Consider the following 17,653-nt stretch of genomic DNA (forward strand, 5'->3'; position numbering starts at 1 on the left):
AGTGGCACCGCCTCCGGGTACCGAGTGTCGTAGTCTAGAATGACTAAGATGTGTTGATACCCTCTGGCGGACTTCGGTACTGGGCCTATGAGGTCCATAGCTATTTGGTCAAACAGGACTTCGATAATCGGGAGAGGTACTGGGGACTATGGAAATGTGTCTGGGGGCTTAAACTTTGGTCAGGTATTTGACCTCACCTGGATAGAAGCCAGCCCAGCCGCACATGCTGGAAGAAAAATACCTGCCTTGCCAGACACAACCCCTCAGTGTGTCACAATAACTTTAGGAGAGTTGGTGAGTAAAGGCGGGTTTACACTGCACAATGTAACAGCTAATTGTTGGGAAGAAAACGTCCTTCTGGATGGTCGGGGAACGAGACTGCTGCATTTACATGCAGCAATCTCCTTCACAGTATGAGGATGAAGGATCGCTATTGCGGTCGCTCATCCCTATACAGAATAATTGTTTCTGGGCATCAGATCGCTGTTCAGACAACACGAACGACAGGATCACCCAATGAACGAGTGTTTCGATCGTCGGCACACTTCAAAGGGCAGATTGTTGGGAATCAGCGTTCCTGATAATCTGTTAAATTATCAGGTAGTGTAAATCCGCCTTAAGTGAACTGGGAGACAGAAACTGATTTGCAGTGTTCATCTGCTATGGAAATCAACATCACATGGTCCATCAAAACTTCGTTCATGTATATTCATTCCATAAAATAATAAACTGCTCAAGTTCCGGATTTGCGAAATAATTTACTTATTGAGGAAATTGCTTTGCAAATTCCTTTATCTCTTAAAAAGTTAATTTCTCACATTGACAACCAGAATGCCTGGACTTTAGTAGCTAGAACTACCTGACTATTTATTACTGAGTCAACCCCAGGGTGCAACAAGATATGAAAATCTGTGTTTGCACTTCATTATCTATTTGAGTAAACAAGGTGAGAAGAATGCTTCAGACAGTATCTGGAAGGGCATAAATATATCCTTATAATTAACAGGAAAGAAATAGCTAAAACCCAATGATGCAGTCTATAATTATTATTCATAGTACAAAAAGGAACAATAGCTCTAAATTTGTATACAGCAACATAACAGTTTATCTACATGTACAGCTGTGACACTGGGTTAGCACTTTTTTTTTTTTTTTTTTTTTTCTTGTTCAGATTTTTAGTTGAAAGGAAAAGTAACAGGAAAGACAAGATGAATGTCTTCTTTAACTTTCTTCTGTGAGTAGTAAGCAAAGAACTATAGCTCAGCTCCATTTAAGAAAAGCTGCACTTACCTGAACAGCTCTTAAAGGGCTGTCTCAGAAAGACAACTTATCACGTATCCACAGGACAGGTGATAAGTGTCTGATTGGTATAGTCTTACTGCTGCAACCCCCACTTATTATGAGAATGGGGTTTCTGTGTACCCGTCTGAATAGAATGGCAGTTAAGGATGCACACTGTCGATCTATTTAAACTATCTTTGTCCGTCTCACTAGAAGTGAATGGGGTGATAATACACATTTACTTATGTTCCATTTAAATGGGGAATGTGGGACCCCTGTTGTCATAGCAGTAATAGTGGACCACACAGTGGCTTAGCAGTGGGGTCTCGGTTTTGAATCTGACCAAGGAAAACATTTGTATAGTGTTTGTATATTCTCCCCATGTTTGTGTGGGTTTCCTCTGGGTACTCTAGTTTCCTCCCACACTCCAAAGATATGCTGATAGGGAACTTAGATTGTGAGCTCCAATAGGGACAGCAAGTGATGATAATGTCTGTAAAGAACTGCGCAACATGTCAGCGCTATATAAGTGAGTAAAGTAAATTGCAGTAGCAGTCCCAGTGATAGGACCCCCACTGATCAGGCACATATAATCTTGTGGATAAGGGGTAAAATGTTAATCTGGGACAAAATTATCATCTGCTAAAGATATCCTTGAAATGATTTTCTACTTATTTTTCTCCACTGGTATAAGATTTAAAAATAACGTTTTTAAGTAATGGCTTCTACATCCACACTTTGTTTGCTTGCTTTGTAGAAGTACATAATAACACTTCAAATATCTCACATAATTACTTTTAAATTACAGATCCTTCAGAGGTCACTGTTTCTTTCCACAGCAGTAAAAAGAAAGCTTTTACTATTGCCTAATTTGTCGATTTCAGAAAGGAGCACAGCAGTTTACTGAAAATAATGTATTTTAATCTATAATGGAAAAAAATAAATACTTTTTGTATAACTTGAATGCTAATTTGTCCTTTTATAGAATGATTTAAAGCATAAATGTAATTTCACTTTTTTAATGAGTAGGGACAGTGATATTGATGTTAAGTGGTATTGTAGTATACTTTATTAAGGAAATATTTAAGCTTTTATTAAAAAAACAACCTATAAAGTGTCCCCTTGGGAACACTGTAAATGAGCACTGCTAAAATCCATCTAGAGTATGATGACGTTGGATAAGTATAAGATGCAGAGGCAGGCATTTAAAGGGGTTGTCCAGGTTCAGAGCTGAACCTGGACAGCCCTCCATTTTCACCCTGGCAGCCCCCCTCACATGAGCATCGGAGCAGTTCATGCTCCGATGCTCTCCTTTGCCCTGCGCTAAATTGCACAGGGCAAAGGCATTTTTCTGAGTTCCGGTGACGTACCGGGCTCTCTATGGGGCTGACAGGAACCCCGGTGACGTCACCGGCACTGATGGGCGGGATTTGGCTCTGCCCTAGCCAGTAAAACGGCTAGGGCAGAGCTAAAGCCCGCCCCTCAGAGCCGGTGACGTCACCGAACACACTGCTGGGCGGAAGTTACCGCCCGGCAGTGTGTTATTGAAAACACAAGACCCCGTGCCCTGCGCGATCTAGCGCAGGGCACTGGAGCGCATCGGAGCATGAGATGCTCCGATGCTAGGCTCAGGGGGGCTGCCGGGGTAAAAATAAGGGTATGTCCGGGTTCAGCTCTGAACCTGGACAACCCCTTTAAGCCTGCATCTTCCCTCCCTGCCCCAGCCAGTATGGATATTACTAAGATTCCTAACTTGCTTGCAGTGCTGATCACTGCCAGTCCCATTCACTTCTATCTGCCTGTAAGTCCCTGGTTTCTAAGTGTCAGAGGATAGAGGGAGCAGGAATACAATTGAACAGCACTGGCAGCAAATCAAACAGGCAAGGGGACATAGTAAAATCTATCATTTTTAATAAGATATATTATATACACATATGGAGACAGCGGCTGTGGCAGGAACAGAAGAGGCAGGCTAAGAAGCCTGTCATTGCATCTTACTATTATCCATCTTCAATGTACAGCAGACACTGAAGATGCATTATACTTACCAATGCTCATTTAGAATGTTCCTAAGGGGACAGTTTACAGGCTGTTTTTTTAAAGAGTTTACATAATTCTCTGGTAACATATATTAGAAAATCACTTCAAGGGGTTTTCTGGGACTTATTCAAGATAGGTCATGAATATCAGACACTCAACACCCTCACTGATCAGTTTTTAAGGAAGATTCTGATGCCAGAAATTATACAGTGGGCAAAAGGCTTCACTGTGTAGTTTCTGGCGCTGGTGCTCAACTCACAATGGATGGAACCTTGTGCTTCTGACTCCATCCACTACATAGTTTCATGCCAGCTGCCAACAGCAGCTGTAGGTGGTGGTGTCAGATATTGGACCTATCCTGGATCGGCACCTATCCTGAGGATGGGTAATTAATATCATAGTACTGGAAAACCCACAGTCATAGCCAAAGGTTTTGAGACTAACACAAACTTTGGTTTTCTCAAAGTTTGTTGCTCCAGTGTTTTTAGATCTTAATGTCAGATGTTTCTGCTGTATATTGAAGTACAATTTTAAGTATTTCCAGCGTTGACCCTTCTTTTTCAAGACTTCTAAAAGTCACCCTGGCAAGCTGGATATCAGCTTCTAGGCCAAATCCTGACTGATGCTTGAGTTTATAATAATTTCTGTGTTATTGTTTGTACACTTTATTTTTGAGGATTGATCACATGTTCTCAATTGGATTGAGATCAGGGAAGTTTCCTGGCCATGGACCCAAAATTACAATGTTTTGTTCATCAAGTCACTTAGTTATCACTTTTGCCTTGTGACACAGTGCTCCATCATGTTGAAAAATGCATTGTTATGACCACATGTTAATAACATTTGGGTGTATCACTGGGATCTCAGTAGCATGTCCCATTCTATCATGAGTAAGCATCATTGGGGGCCTAGGGACCTTTCTAGGATGATTATGTACTATGGAATCATCCTCCTTGGCCCCTGGCTCTTCACTTTCAGACTCGGGCTCCATCACAACTATTTCTTCATCTGGTGGCTCAATCTCCTTCGAATTCTTCCCCGACTGAGGACAGGTCGAGCTGAAATCTGTACTGTAGTTTTCCAAATAGTCCACATCAAGCGACTGGTCCAGACTGTCCTGAACGAAGGGCCTGAGGTTATTTCCCCATCCATAGTCTAGACCCCATTCATCACTTTAATCACTGTAACTTTCTTCAGGCGGAACACTCAGACTGATCCCTTGGTGGTGATGGCGACTCTTCGTCGGAGGCTGTAGGGTTGACTTAGATCCCTCTGGTTGTGAACCTCGCCATTGGACAGTCTGACTCACAGGTAACAGGTGCTCATAATGATAGGTTTTGATGATCCTACCTCCAATCTCATGCTTCATTCTGTATGCTGGAACACCAGGCAGCTTTTCTACCACTACATAGGGTTCTGAATGCCACCGATCAGGAAGCTTTTGCGTTCCATGAAGGTCCAGCTGTTCAATGGGGATCTTGTTTCTCCTTCCTGATCGACCAGAAGCCTGGTCAGCCAATTTGTAAGTCTTGATCCCTCAGATTTCACACAACCCCTTAATCAGCCAGCTCTCAAAGTCTCTTCCTTGGTCAGTGTGGATGTTGGCTGGTAGTCAACAATAATGTACAAAGAACTTCTCCCACAATGTTTTGGCCACAATGACTGCCTTCTTATCATTGGTGGAGTAGGTGAAGTTGGCTGGACATTCCCTTGAGTATTTCTCAGAACACACCATGCACTGGACTAGCAGTAACCCTCAATGTCAGCTTCCATTCTTGGCTAATATAATCTGTCTGCCCAAGACCAGTTTTCTTCTCAACCCCAAGATGTCCGTGCAGAGTGTAACGGGAGTCGGCGACTCGCTCTCTCCCTGCAGCGCCGCCAGCATCCCATTCGTGAGGAGGAGCGATGATGTGACTGGTGTCCTCATCTCCATGGTAACAAGGGGGTGGAGAGGACTCGGCCACGCACGCCCCTTCAGCTTGGCCTGCGTCCTTCATCCCCTAGACAACGAGCAGCGGGGGAACTGAGCGCCGATGTCAATGAGTCGGCTCTCAGCTGTATTGCTCTGCCTGACATGGGTAACGTGACGCTGGCCACGTCACGTGACCCATCAATTAGACCTATTTAAACAGGTAACCTGCTGGCCACAGGTTGCCTGTGATTGGTCTTGTTACCTCACTAGTGTTCTCTGCATGTGTGACTACTTTTGTTTGACCTCGGCTTGTATTTGACTTCAATCTTGTGTTATTCCTTTGTGCCCTTTTTACCTCCTGGGTCTAGACCTTGGCTTCCATTGGTTTCAGTTGTGGTTTTACCCAGCCTGGGAAGCTTGTTGCTTCTGTGTTTTCTGTCCTTATCTTTTGTTTTCTCCCCTTGTTGTTTCCTCCCTTTAGGCCCCTACACGTACATAAGCTAGGGACTGCCGGCCAGTTGTACCCCATCAGTTAGGACGGACCGTGCAAGTAGGTATGGATAGGGGAGTTGGTGGAGTTTAGGGCTGCACTTATCCCTACCTTTTCGGGACACAGAGCCTTCAAGACCATGTCCCTGAAACAAGCAGGAAGCACCAGCTGTTTTCGAATTTTTTTCAGTCCACCATTTGTTCACCCGATACAGTAGCCCATTCCTAACTTCTAGGAACTCCACTTGGCGGGCAAGCCAGATGGACTCTTCTGTCTTCACAGCATTTCTGTCAGGCCTAAGGCCCCTTTTTACCGACCGATGGACCACCCCCACAGATGTTATGCCTTCTTCATTTGATCACTGTTCAATCGAGGCAGGGACCCAGCATTCACCTAAGTCAGTTGAAGCCTCTAAGAATCTGACAAAGCCATGTTTGGGGTTAGCCATGCCTCCGACTCATCACACAGTAGGGCCCAGGGCATCTGGAATAGGACATCTGCATTGATGTTATTTGAGCTGGAACGGTGCTTCAAGCTGAAATCATACACCACAAGAGAGGCAAGCCACCGGTGCCCCCGTAGTCCTGTACTGGCCTTCATGGGTGATGGGGGTCCAGTACAGGACTCTACAGGCCCTCTTTTCTGACAGCATATCCTTCAGACAGGGAGTAAACAGACTCCCCACCCCCTGCAGCCCTCAATGTGCCCTTTTATTTTATAGCAGGTGGGCGCGCAATCCCCCTATATAGTGTACTGTAGTGTGTTATATAGGCATCAGACCCACTGGATCTTCAAGAACCAAGTGGGTCTGGGACCAAAAAAAAGTAAAAATAAAAAAAATGAATTTCTTCTTATAGCCTCATCCCACAAAAAATGAGCCCCTATATAAAACTGTTGCCCAAAAAGTAAAAAAATATGGCTCTGACTATAGAGACACAGTTTTTTTCTTCTAAAATGCTTTTATTCTGTTAAAGTAAAATAAATAACTAAAAGTATACATATTATGTATCGCCTTGTCCGTAAGAACCTGCTCTATAAAAATACCACATGACCTAACCCCTCAGGTGAACACCATTAAAAAAAAAAAAGTACCATACCAATCGATCAAAAAATCATAATCATCCTAAAATTGTACCAAACCGCCATCTCATCCCGCAAAAAATGAGACCCTACCTAAGACAATCGGTCAAAAAATTCAAAAGCTATCACTCTCAGACAATGGAAACACTAAAATATGTTTTTTTTTGCTTCAAAACTGTTATTATTGGGCTAAAGTGAAACAAATAAAAAAATAATTTGGTATCGCCGCGTCCGTAAGAACCTTCTGTATAAAAATACTACATGACCTAACCCCTCAAATAAACACCGTAAAAAGAAAACTGTGCCAAAATAGCCATTTTTTGTCACCTTACATCACAAAAAGTACCATACCAATCGATCAAAAAATCATAATCATCCTAAAATAGTACCATTCAAACCGCCATCTCATCCTGCAAAAAATGAGACCCTACCTAAGACAATCGGTCAAAAAATAAAAAAGCTATCACTCTCAGACAATGGAAACAAAAATGCTATTATTGGGCTAAAGTAAAACAAATAAAATAAAGTAGACATATTATGTATTGCCGCGTCCGTAAGAACCTGCTCTATAAAAATACCACATGACCTATCCCCTCAGGTGAACACTCTAAAAAAAAATTTGCCATTTTTTGTCACCTTACATCACAAAAAGTAAGCAATCAAAAAGGCGTATGCCCCCCCCCCCCAAATAGTACCAATCAAACAAACCGTCATCTCATCCCGCAACAAATATATGCAGCGCGGACTCTGTATCGAGCTGCGCGTAGAGGGGCTGTGCATTGGAGCAACTGAGATCGGAGGAGAGTAGAGGGACAATGGAGGATAATTTTATTTAGTGGCAGATGTAGCAGAGCTGTTTTGAAAGCTGTTTAGCCACAGTGCTTGTGGGGGAGGGGAAGACAGCTGTAGCAGACCTGTATATGAAGCTGGTCAGCCACAGTGCTGGTAGTGGAGAGGAATACTTATGTAGCAGAGCTGTAAAGAAAGCTGGTAAGCTACAATGCTAGAGGGAACTGGGGAAGACAGATGTAGCAGAGCTGTATATGCATCTATACAGATACATGGTCAATGGTGTATACACAACTGTTGTAGCTGTAATGGAAACAAATCTGCATCAGTGCTGGTGGGTGGGGGATGGTAATATTTTAGGGGAGGCAAAAGCACAGATCATTTGGCTACTAGCTAACATGCTTTTGGGCTGTAGTGAATTATTTTTTTGCTACTCAGAATGGGGTTTGTGTGTAAAACTGTATTAGACTACAGGACAGAACATGTTAGCTCACTTACTACAGCGCTTTGAGTGACGATTCCCCAGCAGGGGGGAGCGGCCTCACAGACACTGCAGGCTGCCAGACTGATGACTCATACTCTCCACATGAACCAGCACGCAAGGACTGAGTTCTCAGTGTGATGTTATAAGGAGGCGTGGCCGGCCTTGACTCAAACTGCCTAAACCCGCCCAGCCTTAGAAGCAGGAAACCAGGAAGTAAACAGCACAGCTGGCTGCAGGTAAGGGTGAAATAGCAAGATGGGAATACCACTTTAAGGGGTGTGAAATCTGCTCTCCCTTCTCAATGATTTTTTTTTAAGTGCCTCCTCTCGACACTGTGACTTAGACTCTAGAGCAACAGGAGCCACTCTCATAGATTTCAGCTCCCTGGCTGCCAAAGTAGCTTCCTCTTGCACTTCCATCAAGGGGTTATCCGATTTCTGAAACATCCCCCCCGGGCCCCTCACAGGTAATGTACTTACCCCGCTCCCCGCACCACTCCTGGTCCCCGCACCGCTTCTGCTCATTCTCCTTGCACACGGATGAAAACATCCAGTGTCGGGGGGGAGCAGCCAATTGCAGGCGGGGACGAGCCTCCCATCTCCAGGGCTAATTCCTCCTTTGCATACTATCCTGTGAACCAGTTAGTCTAGCCTGTAATGATAGTCAGACATCTTCTTGCCAGGATCTTGATAGGTAGTATGAATATTATAGAGCAGGGCCACGGCATCCTCTGGGGACCCAAAAGCATTCTTAAGCACAGTTATAAAGACTTGAGAAGTTGATTGGGCCTTACTCCGCCATGAAGCCTGAATCTATTCCATAGCCAGATCCTTCAAACTCTCCACTATTCTCTGCTTCTTCACATCAATAGATTGACAGTCTTCTAGATACTGCAGGGCAACATCTCTCTATGTGTTATATTTTTCTTCTCCTACTGGGGTAGGGGTGACACCTGAGAAGGTTTTCAGATGGCGGTAGCTTCCCTCAGGCTACATATTTGCAGGCTAACTAACTTCTCCATGGCTGCCATAAGTCCATCAGCAGTAGTAGGGGTCTCTTCTGACTTGACATGAGGTGCAGTAGGAGGTAAACATCTATTGGGCCTCCTCTCCTGAACGCATGGATCCTGTAAAATTGCTGCAGGCCTCATAGGCCATATGATCTTCCACTTCTGGAAAGTGTTCTCTCTATAAAACCTGATGAGCACACACATACTCTCCTTTACCAGACAAATATAGTATAACCTCCCTTTATTTGTTATAATTTGGATGATTATGGCTTACAGCTTATGAAACCCCAAAGTCACAATTTTGAGGTCCCCTTTGCTCAGGGGGTATGGGTTAATTAGCTGACTAGAGTGTTACACTCTGAGCCTAGAATATTGAACCTTTTCAGAAAATTCTATTAAGCTGCATTAATGCAATTCCTTTTAAGTTGCATTACTGAAATAAATGGACTTTTGCACAATAAATACATTTTCACCTGTATATGCTGTGCATCACCGGATGTACTACTAGATCTCCTTTGTGTCTTGTACTCCCAGTGGGGAACATATCTTAAGTTCAGTTGTGCCAGTCAGTTTATATCTTTGGTTCTTTTTATCTGCTACCTATCGTTTGTGAAAATCGCTGACAGAATATGGAGACCAACCATCAGTGGTTTAGTCTGCATCACAGACCAAAGTATCACATATTTCTGTGGTTTTTCCGCTTACAGTCAGTGGAAAATCACTGATCTGTAAATAAACACATTGAAATCAATGAGTATGTGTGCTGTCCGTGGAGAACACAAACAGCCCACGTCCATGATTTACTGACACGTGAAAGAGGCCTAACCCTGACATTTTTAGCATATTCGCAAAAGTTGAAATCCTAGCTAGCCTGCATGTTATCTGTATTATGAAGCATAACTGTAGGATTAAATGTCTATAAACTAAAGTTTGTTACAGTGTAATTATAATAAACATGTGGAGGTCTATAATTATGGCGAGAATATCATATGTCATTATGATGTAACCTACAAAATTGTATGTTTGCCCTTTAGTGACATGATTTGTTGCAAATACAAATACATTTATGAGATACATGAAGTTTTAAAGGGGTTCTCTGGTAATAATGACATTTTACTAGGTGCCAGCAGCCTGCCCCACTATGCTAAGGATTTATACTTACCAGCTCCCCACTGCTGCAATCCACAGTGAATGCCCCTTTAACAGTGACCTCCACAGTGCTCGCCCCTTTAACAGTGACCTCCACAACAGCTGCCCCTTTAATAGTGGCCCCTGCCCCATTAACAGTGACCTCCATAGCTCCCTGCTCCTTTAAGGCCTGGGCTACATTATGACATGTGTCGAGCGCCATTTTGTCGTACCAATGTCGCGCAACAATTTTTATAATGATAGGCTATGATGTTGCACTGTGACATGTGACATGCTGTGACTGCGACACTACAGTCATAAAAAATCCATCCAAGATGGATGCATGAAGCAGTATAGTTGTGCCCTATGTGTCGTGCGACTTATTGTCGTCATGTAGCCCTAGTGTAATGCTGACCTACAGCATTGAAGAAAAATGGTCGGGTTGTTATGTAAACCTGGAGTAAAACTGTGTGTATGTGGAGACTAAGGGCCTGCGAGCTTCTATTGGCTTATAAGGGACATGTGACCGTGTGCATGGCAGTTGGGGGCTTGTATTGCAGGTAATTTTATGGGGAATATCTCAGAAACGGTACGTCCTAGAGAGCCTAGACCCGCTCTAAAACCTTTCTGGACACCTGATGTACCTGTGTGCCAAATTTGGTGACGATCAGTCCAGTCATTTGGTCGCACATAAAGAACAGACAGACGTACAGACGTACAGACGTACAGACAGACAAACTCATTTTTAGATATAAGATAGATATATATATATATATAATCCGTTTTGTAGAATACTGCAAGCAATCCAGGTTTTGGAGTTATTTGGGTTTATCGATAATATTCTACAAACATATGGAACCTGACATTTTTTATTTTTGAATTGATATTATCAAAGAAGTAGTAAAACAAACACTACTGTGTATGAAGGTGTTAACCAACCCACAAAATAAAATCATTGTCTGTTTCTTTTGGGATGCAGTTGTATGTGAATATACTTTATAACTTGATAACTTTATGATACATTTTGTATTTGGTTCCCTGCATACCAGGGGGAGGTACAGGGTACATCCCACTGATGTGAATGAGTTTTAACTTATAACATTCCATGTCATACCTGTTGATCCCATTCAACAAGTTTGTGAATGAAATTTACGCCCTCCCTCCCTTACCTTATGTTATCATATTACAGAATGTGTGGGAACACTTGAAGTAATGGCATGCTCTGTCAGTGTGTCATGCATTTTGTGGTTAGGGCTTTCAATTTGTTAAGAAAAGATTTAACATTGCATGAATGTTGCATCAGACTCTGAAGATGGCCAGCATTCAAAAAGCAGTGCGGGGAAGGGGAGGGGGGGGGGGGGGGGGTAATGTACGTGTCAAGCATTACCTGCCAAATATATCTTGTAAAGGCAGTTAAAATGACAGACTATAAGAGATGGAGCATTATCTTCAAAAAACGGGTAGAGGAAGGTCAATGTTAAGCATTTTATAAAAAAAGATAATGATGAAATTCACAAAATCCTTTGTAATACATCATTAAACAGCCCCTAACAGCAATATATGTTTATATGTTTTTATATATATATATATATATATAGAGAGAGAGAGAGAGAGAGAGAGAGAGAGAGAGAGAAAGGGAGAATTCTACATTTTACTGTTTCTTATAGTTTTATTATGTTCAACAAGCAGTTTTCGGTTTAAACTACTTTGTGATTATACAGTATAATAATTCTATGTTATCCACTTTTATAAAGACTTCCTTTCCTTTATGGGGTGTTTGTAGCTGTTACTCAGACCCACATTCTAAAGCTCAGCATACAAAGATATGAAATATATAAAGAACAAATGCAGTACACAACAATGCAATCTATATAAGGTATACACACGCGGTTTATGTAGTCAGGAACATATCAATTTTGGTAGCTATTCCCAGCTTTCTATGATGGAGCCTTCCTCAATATATATATTTATTTATTTATTTATTTTTGCATTCTTTTTAATATTAGCATCCTGTTTTTTCTGCCTCTTAAATATTATTTTTACAATCTACTTAATTTCTAATTTTATGTATTTTATGGTGTTAATAGGCCCCATAGAAAACTGGAGCAGTTGACTATGGAAACCAGTTCAAATCACTGCTTTTCTGTTACAAATCAGATGTGAACCTGCTGTGTCACCTGAAAAGATTTGGCTTCGGGTTACTCCCAATGGTTTTATCTAAGTGGCTTCCTGGTCTTTACCCTATAAACCCTATACAGGGATCTGGATTCCACTGTGGAGAACTACCAAATAGCAAACTTTTGGAGTAGTCCCTGTTCAAGTGACTACTGACCCCAGCAGTCAATAGACACCTATGTGGAACACCGAAGGATCAGGCAAAACTGTAGTCAGGCGCAGACCGAGGTCAGAGCAGGCAGAGTACGTGCAATCCAATAAACAGTTCAAGGTCAGGTTATGCAGCAAAGCATCAACTCCGGGAAACAGAAAGAAGTCGGTACATGAGCAGACAAATGTTTAAGCAGCACATTATTACAGGAACCTAGTAAAGTATTGCTCAGGCACCTTCCTAAAGGGGAAGGTGTTTTAAGTACTACTAGGTGGCCAGCCTTTAGGGAGCCAGAGGGGTAACCATGCCAGTGCCCTAGAGGCACAGTAGAAGCAAGCAAACAAGCCTGCAAGGAGAAGAGGAATTCCAGCAAGAAGCAGGTAAAAACCTGTGAGGGACAAATGATTTACCCCAGCACAGAAAGACACTAATAGGTCAGAGCCACTAGAACCTGGCAACAGGGTTGATGGTGAACAGATTAGAGGTGGGTGCGGACCACCGCAATAACACTAACTTGCTCTAGAAATCATAAAAAAATTTAAACAGATTTTTCTTATAGCAACAACACACTAACTCTAACCCTAACTCCCACTAACAAATATACACACACAAAAACATATGCAAGATCACACTGACCAAAAGTGCATGTGTTCTCAGTAAGGAGAGAGGAGTAAGCCGCTGCCAGACTCTTCTGGGGATGGCTTAAATCCAGCATGCCTAATCCTTCCTTTCTGCTACATCTGTCAACAGGGGAAATTTAGGACACCTCATATACATTAGATGGAAGGCCAGTTGGGTATGGCTGACATTCATCTAATGTCCACCTTAAAGGACTGTCCAGGATTTTACTATTGATCGCCTATCCTCAGGACAGGCCATTGATATCTGACTAGCTGGGATCCAACACCCTGCACTCCTGCAAATCAGCTGTTTTGCTGCAGCTCCAGTGCAGGAAATTGGTGCCAAAACTACACAACTGTCCATTGTGTAGTGGACATTGCTGGTAACTACAGTGCTACTCTCACTGAATGGAAGCAGTCCTGCAGGATGGGCAGATCAGTGGTTAGCACTCATGCCTTGCAGTGCTGGGGTCCTAGGTTCAAATCCGACCAAGGACAACATCTGCATGGAATTTGTATGTTCTCCCCGTGTTTGCGTGGGTTTTCTCTGGTTTCCTTCCACGCTCCAAAGACATACTGATGGGAACCTACATTGTGAGCCCCATTGTGAACAGTTGGATGGAGCTAATATCTTTAAAGCGCTGTGGAATATAGTAGCACTATATAAGTGTATAAAAAGAAATAAATAAAATAGGCCATCAATAGTAAATTCCTGGACAACTCCTTGAAGCAATTTCTATTCCATATAGTCATAACTTGAATAGATAGTTGCATCATTGTTTAAAGAGCATCTGTCAGCAGATTTGTACCTATGAAACTGACTGACCTGTTGCATGTGCACTTGGCAATCTGAAGGCATCTGTGCCCGCCCACACCATGCCCTTTTTTAGGACTGTCGTGAGCAGGGAAAAGTTACAGCAAAAAAGTGACATATTTCTGTTAGTAAATGACCCCCTAAGTATTTAAAGAGAATTGATGGATGTTCTGCACGTCATTGTCTGTAGCAAGCTCGCCAGCTGTTCTGTAGTTTGCTAAACTATTATTTTCACATCATTGAAGATGAATGCACTGTACAATGTGAACAAGTAACAAAATGTACTATAATTGACAGCAAAAAAATGAATACAACACATTAAAAAGACATGCCTATTGGTATTGGTAGCATATCAAAAAGAATTTTAGGTGTGTGAAATAAGAAAGGTGGGTGTGATGTATTGCGTCACACGTCTTTGTGTGTAATATTATGTCATAAATTTGTATTTACCTGGGAGCTGGTAACTGTGGCAGCTGGGGGGAGGGCAGAGCCAAAGAACTTTGCAGCTGTTGCACACACAAGAGGCTGATACAACTCAAAGACACAACCGTCCAGGACCTCATGGCAAGAACCTTTACACTCTGCCAGGGACAAGTGACCTGTGTAAAAGAGAAGGCAATAAGTGAAATACACACAATGTCCATATGCTACTTCTATGAGGTCTAAAATAAAACAAAAAGTAAAAAGATACATAAACAAATAGTAGAACTTACTCAAAATGCTAAACCAGACATGTAATCCCATTCATAAGCACAAAGATTCTCTGAATTCTTTACCATCTCATAATAATACATCTATGCATGACTATTCCCCACTCCAATTACTTGTCCTATTCCAAAATAGACTCTAAAATTTCTGATCATATGAATATAATCTAAAACATTAACATACAATAGCTGTACATTTTGAATGAGACACCCTGTAAGTTATTAAAGTTATTAAAGGAGACCACTTTGAAGTGTTCAGTGCATTCCTATAACTATGAAGACCTTGACTCTAATGTCTAACCAGGCATAGTCTTCAGTTTAGCTTTATAGATCCACTAATACAGTTCCTATAGAAGTTTTATCCATAGTCAAAGTGTTGTCCCTTGCCATCAGGTTATTCACTCAGCTGTAGATGCCTTTGCAGCTCTGGCATGATTTACAAATCCTATCTTCCAGATAAAGGCTTTTTTAAATGTGCAAGCTTGGCTCAAATTTAAGACTCAGATCCCAACCTGTTTCAGTGAAGCTTGTCCTTCTGCCGGCTCTCCTGCACTGTGTCTAATAGTGGACAGGTACAAGCTCCTGAATATTGGGGGCGGGTCTATACGTACTGGGATGGGAGGGTTGTACAGCTTAACCATTTGTAGAGAGCATTTACTGCTAACATAGACTGAGGATTACTATAATGTCTTATTTAAGTCCGAATGTATGAGTGAGCTATTCAAAAATGTGCACAGTAAGAAGTCATTATAGTTAGTATTTTATGTTATACTATAACATTGATAGACCTTGTACAAAAGTGACAAATTTGCACCAGTCACAGACCACAGTCTATTGTACCACGGGTCTGACGGCTCCATTCGCAGATGTCGCTTTGTTCCAGCACTTGCAATGGCAATGCTTCTCTTGAGGCATCTGGCTGAGCAGTCACCCTGATTTCACCTCTTGAGTAGGTTACATGTATCTTCCTATATTTTACAATGTGAGCAGCTATTCTAGCGGCATGAGTGACCCAAGATTGCATGAACCTACCACATGAGGCGCTATCCACTTTCTTTTTGTCCTACAGTATCCACAAATCTGATTTCAGAACAAGCTGTGATTTTTTTCTAGTTCTACATGTTCCTTATGTTGAGAAATCGTGAAAATACGGTACTTTACCCCCACTAAAATCCACAAATAACACATGCAGAATTTGCTGCAGATGTGTGGCAAATTCTGTGGAATAATATATTCATCAGTGGTAATATACACTGTCCCAAAAAAAGTTGCCACCTGGATTTAACTAAGCAAATAGTTCTGAGCCTCCTATTGGATAATTACTGCATGGGCGATTATCTTTCAGCTGGCAACAAGTTATTTAAACCCAACTGGTGCAATGAGTTGCTTCTCATTTCTTAAACAACCATGTCGAAAGACACATCTCGTGGTTATGGAAAAGATGTTAGTCAGTTTAAGAAGGGTCAAATCATTGGCATGCATCAAGCAGAGAAAACATCTAAGGAGATTGCAGAAACTACTAAAATTGGGTTAAGAACTGTCCAACACATTATTAAAAACTGGAAGGATAGTGGGGACCCATCGTATTCGAGGAAGAAATGTGGCTGGAAAAAAAATACTGAATGATCGTGATCGGCGATCACTTAAACGTTTGGTGAAATCAAATTGAAGAAAAACAATCAGGGCTATGTTTAATAGTGAAAGTAAGAGCATTTCCACATGCACAATGTGAAGGGAACTCAAGGGATTGGGACTGAACAGCTGTGTAGCCGTAAGAAAAACAATAATCAGTGAGGCAAACCAGAAAAAAGGCTTCAATTTGCTAGGGAGCATAAAGATTGGACTCTGGAGCAATGGAAGAAGGTCATGTGGTCTGATGAGTTCAGATTTAACCTGTTCCAGAGTGATGTGCGCGTCAGGGATAAGAAGAGAGGCAGATGAAGTGAATGCACCCATCATGCCTAGTGCCTACTGTACAAGCCTGTGGGGGCAGTGCCATGATCTGAGGTTGCTGCAGTTGGTCAGGTCTAGGTTCAGCAACAGCATGTGCTCGAAGAATGAGGTCAGCTGACTACCTGAACATACTGAATGACCAGGTTATTCCATCAATGGATTTTTCCTTCCCTGATGGCACAGGCATATTCCAAGATGACAATGCCAGGATTCATTGGGCTAAAATTGTGAAAGAGTGGTTCAGGGAGCATAAGACATCATTTTCACACATGGATTGGCCACCACAGAGTCCAGACCTTAACCCCATTGAGAATCTTTGGGATGTGCTGGAGAAGGCTTTGCGCAGCAGTCAGACTCTACCATCATCAATGCAAGATCTTGGTGAAAAATGTATGCAACACTGGATAGAAATAAATCTTGTGACATTGCAGAAGCTTATCGAAACAATGCCACAGCGAGTGCGTGCCGTAATCAAAGCTAAAAGCGATCCAAGAAATATTAGAGTGTGTGACTTTTTTTTTGTGACGACTTTTTGGGGGACAGGCAATGTATGATATTTGTCTACAGCCCTGCTTCGATAAAAGAACCCTTTGTCATTGAGATGCAATTATACAGTATCAGCTAGTATAAGCCTAATGCATACCATTGAAAATATTTGGCATACTGCAGGACACACGTCATAAGTGTCGTAAAATTTCTTTAATCAGTCTATACAAACAAAGTGCTGTTGTCCCACAACTCAGTGCTGGGAGTATTAGTATTGTTGCCAAAAATCTACCACATGTAATTTCCAGACACCAGTAATTTTTGTATACGCAAAGGACCATAGAATCAGGAACCATGTAAACTGTCCTTGAATGCTTATAGAGATTTACGTACAAGCGTGGGAGAAAAATTTGCTTCTGAATCATCCTTGTGTCTGAAAACCTCGGATCTGTCATTTATGTTTTTTCCCATGAAAAATGAGTCTTATCTATCTATCTATCTAATTCAAATTAGCTTTCTTGGCAGAACTAA

The 17,653-nt window shown here is 42.0% G+C and overlaps 1 protein-coding gene across 1 annotated transcript in view; it reads right to left on the reverse strand.

The window, feature by feature from the left end:
* The window catches only part of ADM2 (adrenomedullin 2), a 34,503-nt gene extending 19,179 nt beyond the window's left edge, over positions 1 to 15,324 (reverse strand). The window contains exons 1-2 of the mRNA XM_044277126.1: positions 15,196 to 15,324; positions 14,427 to 14,575 (exon numbers count right to left, since the gene is read on the reverse strand). Of these exons, the coding sequence (XP_044133061.1) occupies positions 14,427 to 14,575; positions 15,196 to 15,324 (278 nt within the window). The remainder of the gene's footprint in view (positions 1 to 14,426; positions 14,576 to 15,195) is intronic.
* Positions 15,325 to 17,653: the final 2,329 nt, after the last annotated feature.

The sequence above is a fragment of the Bufo gargarizans genome, chromosome 2, assembly GCF_014858855.1.
Source record: "Bufo gargarizans isolate SCDJY-AF-19 chromosome 2, ASM1485885v1, whole genome shotgun sequence".
NCBI lineage: Eukaryota > Metazoa > Chordata > Amphibia > Anura > Bufonidae > Bufo > Bufo gargarizans.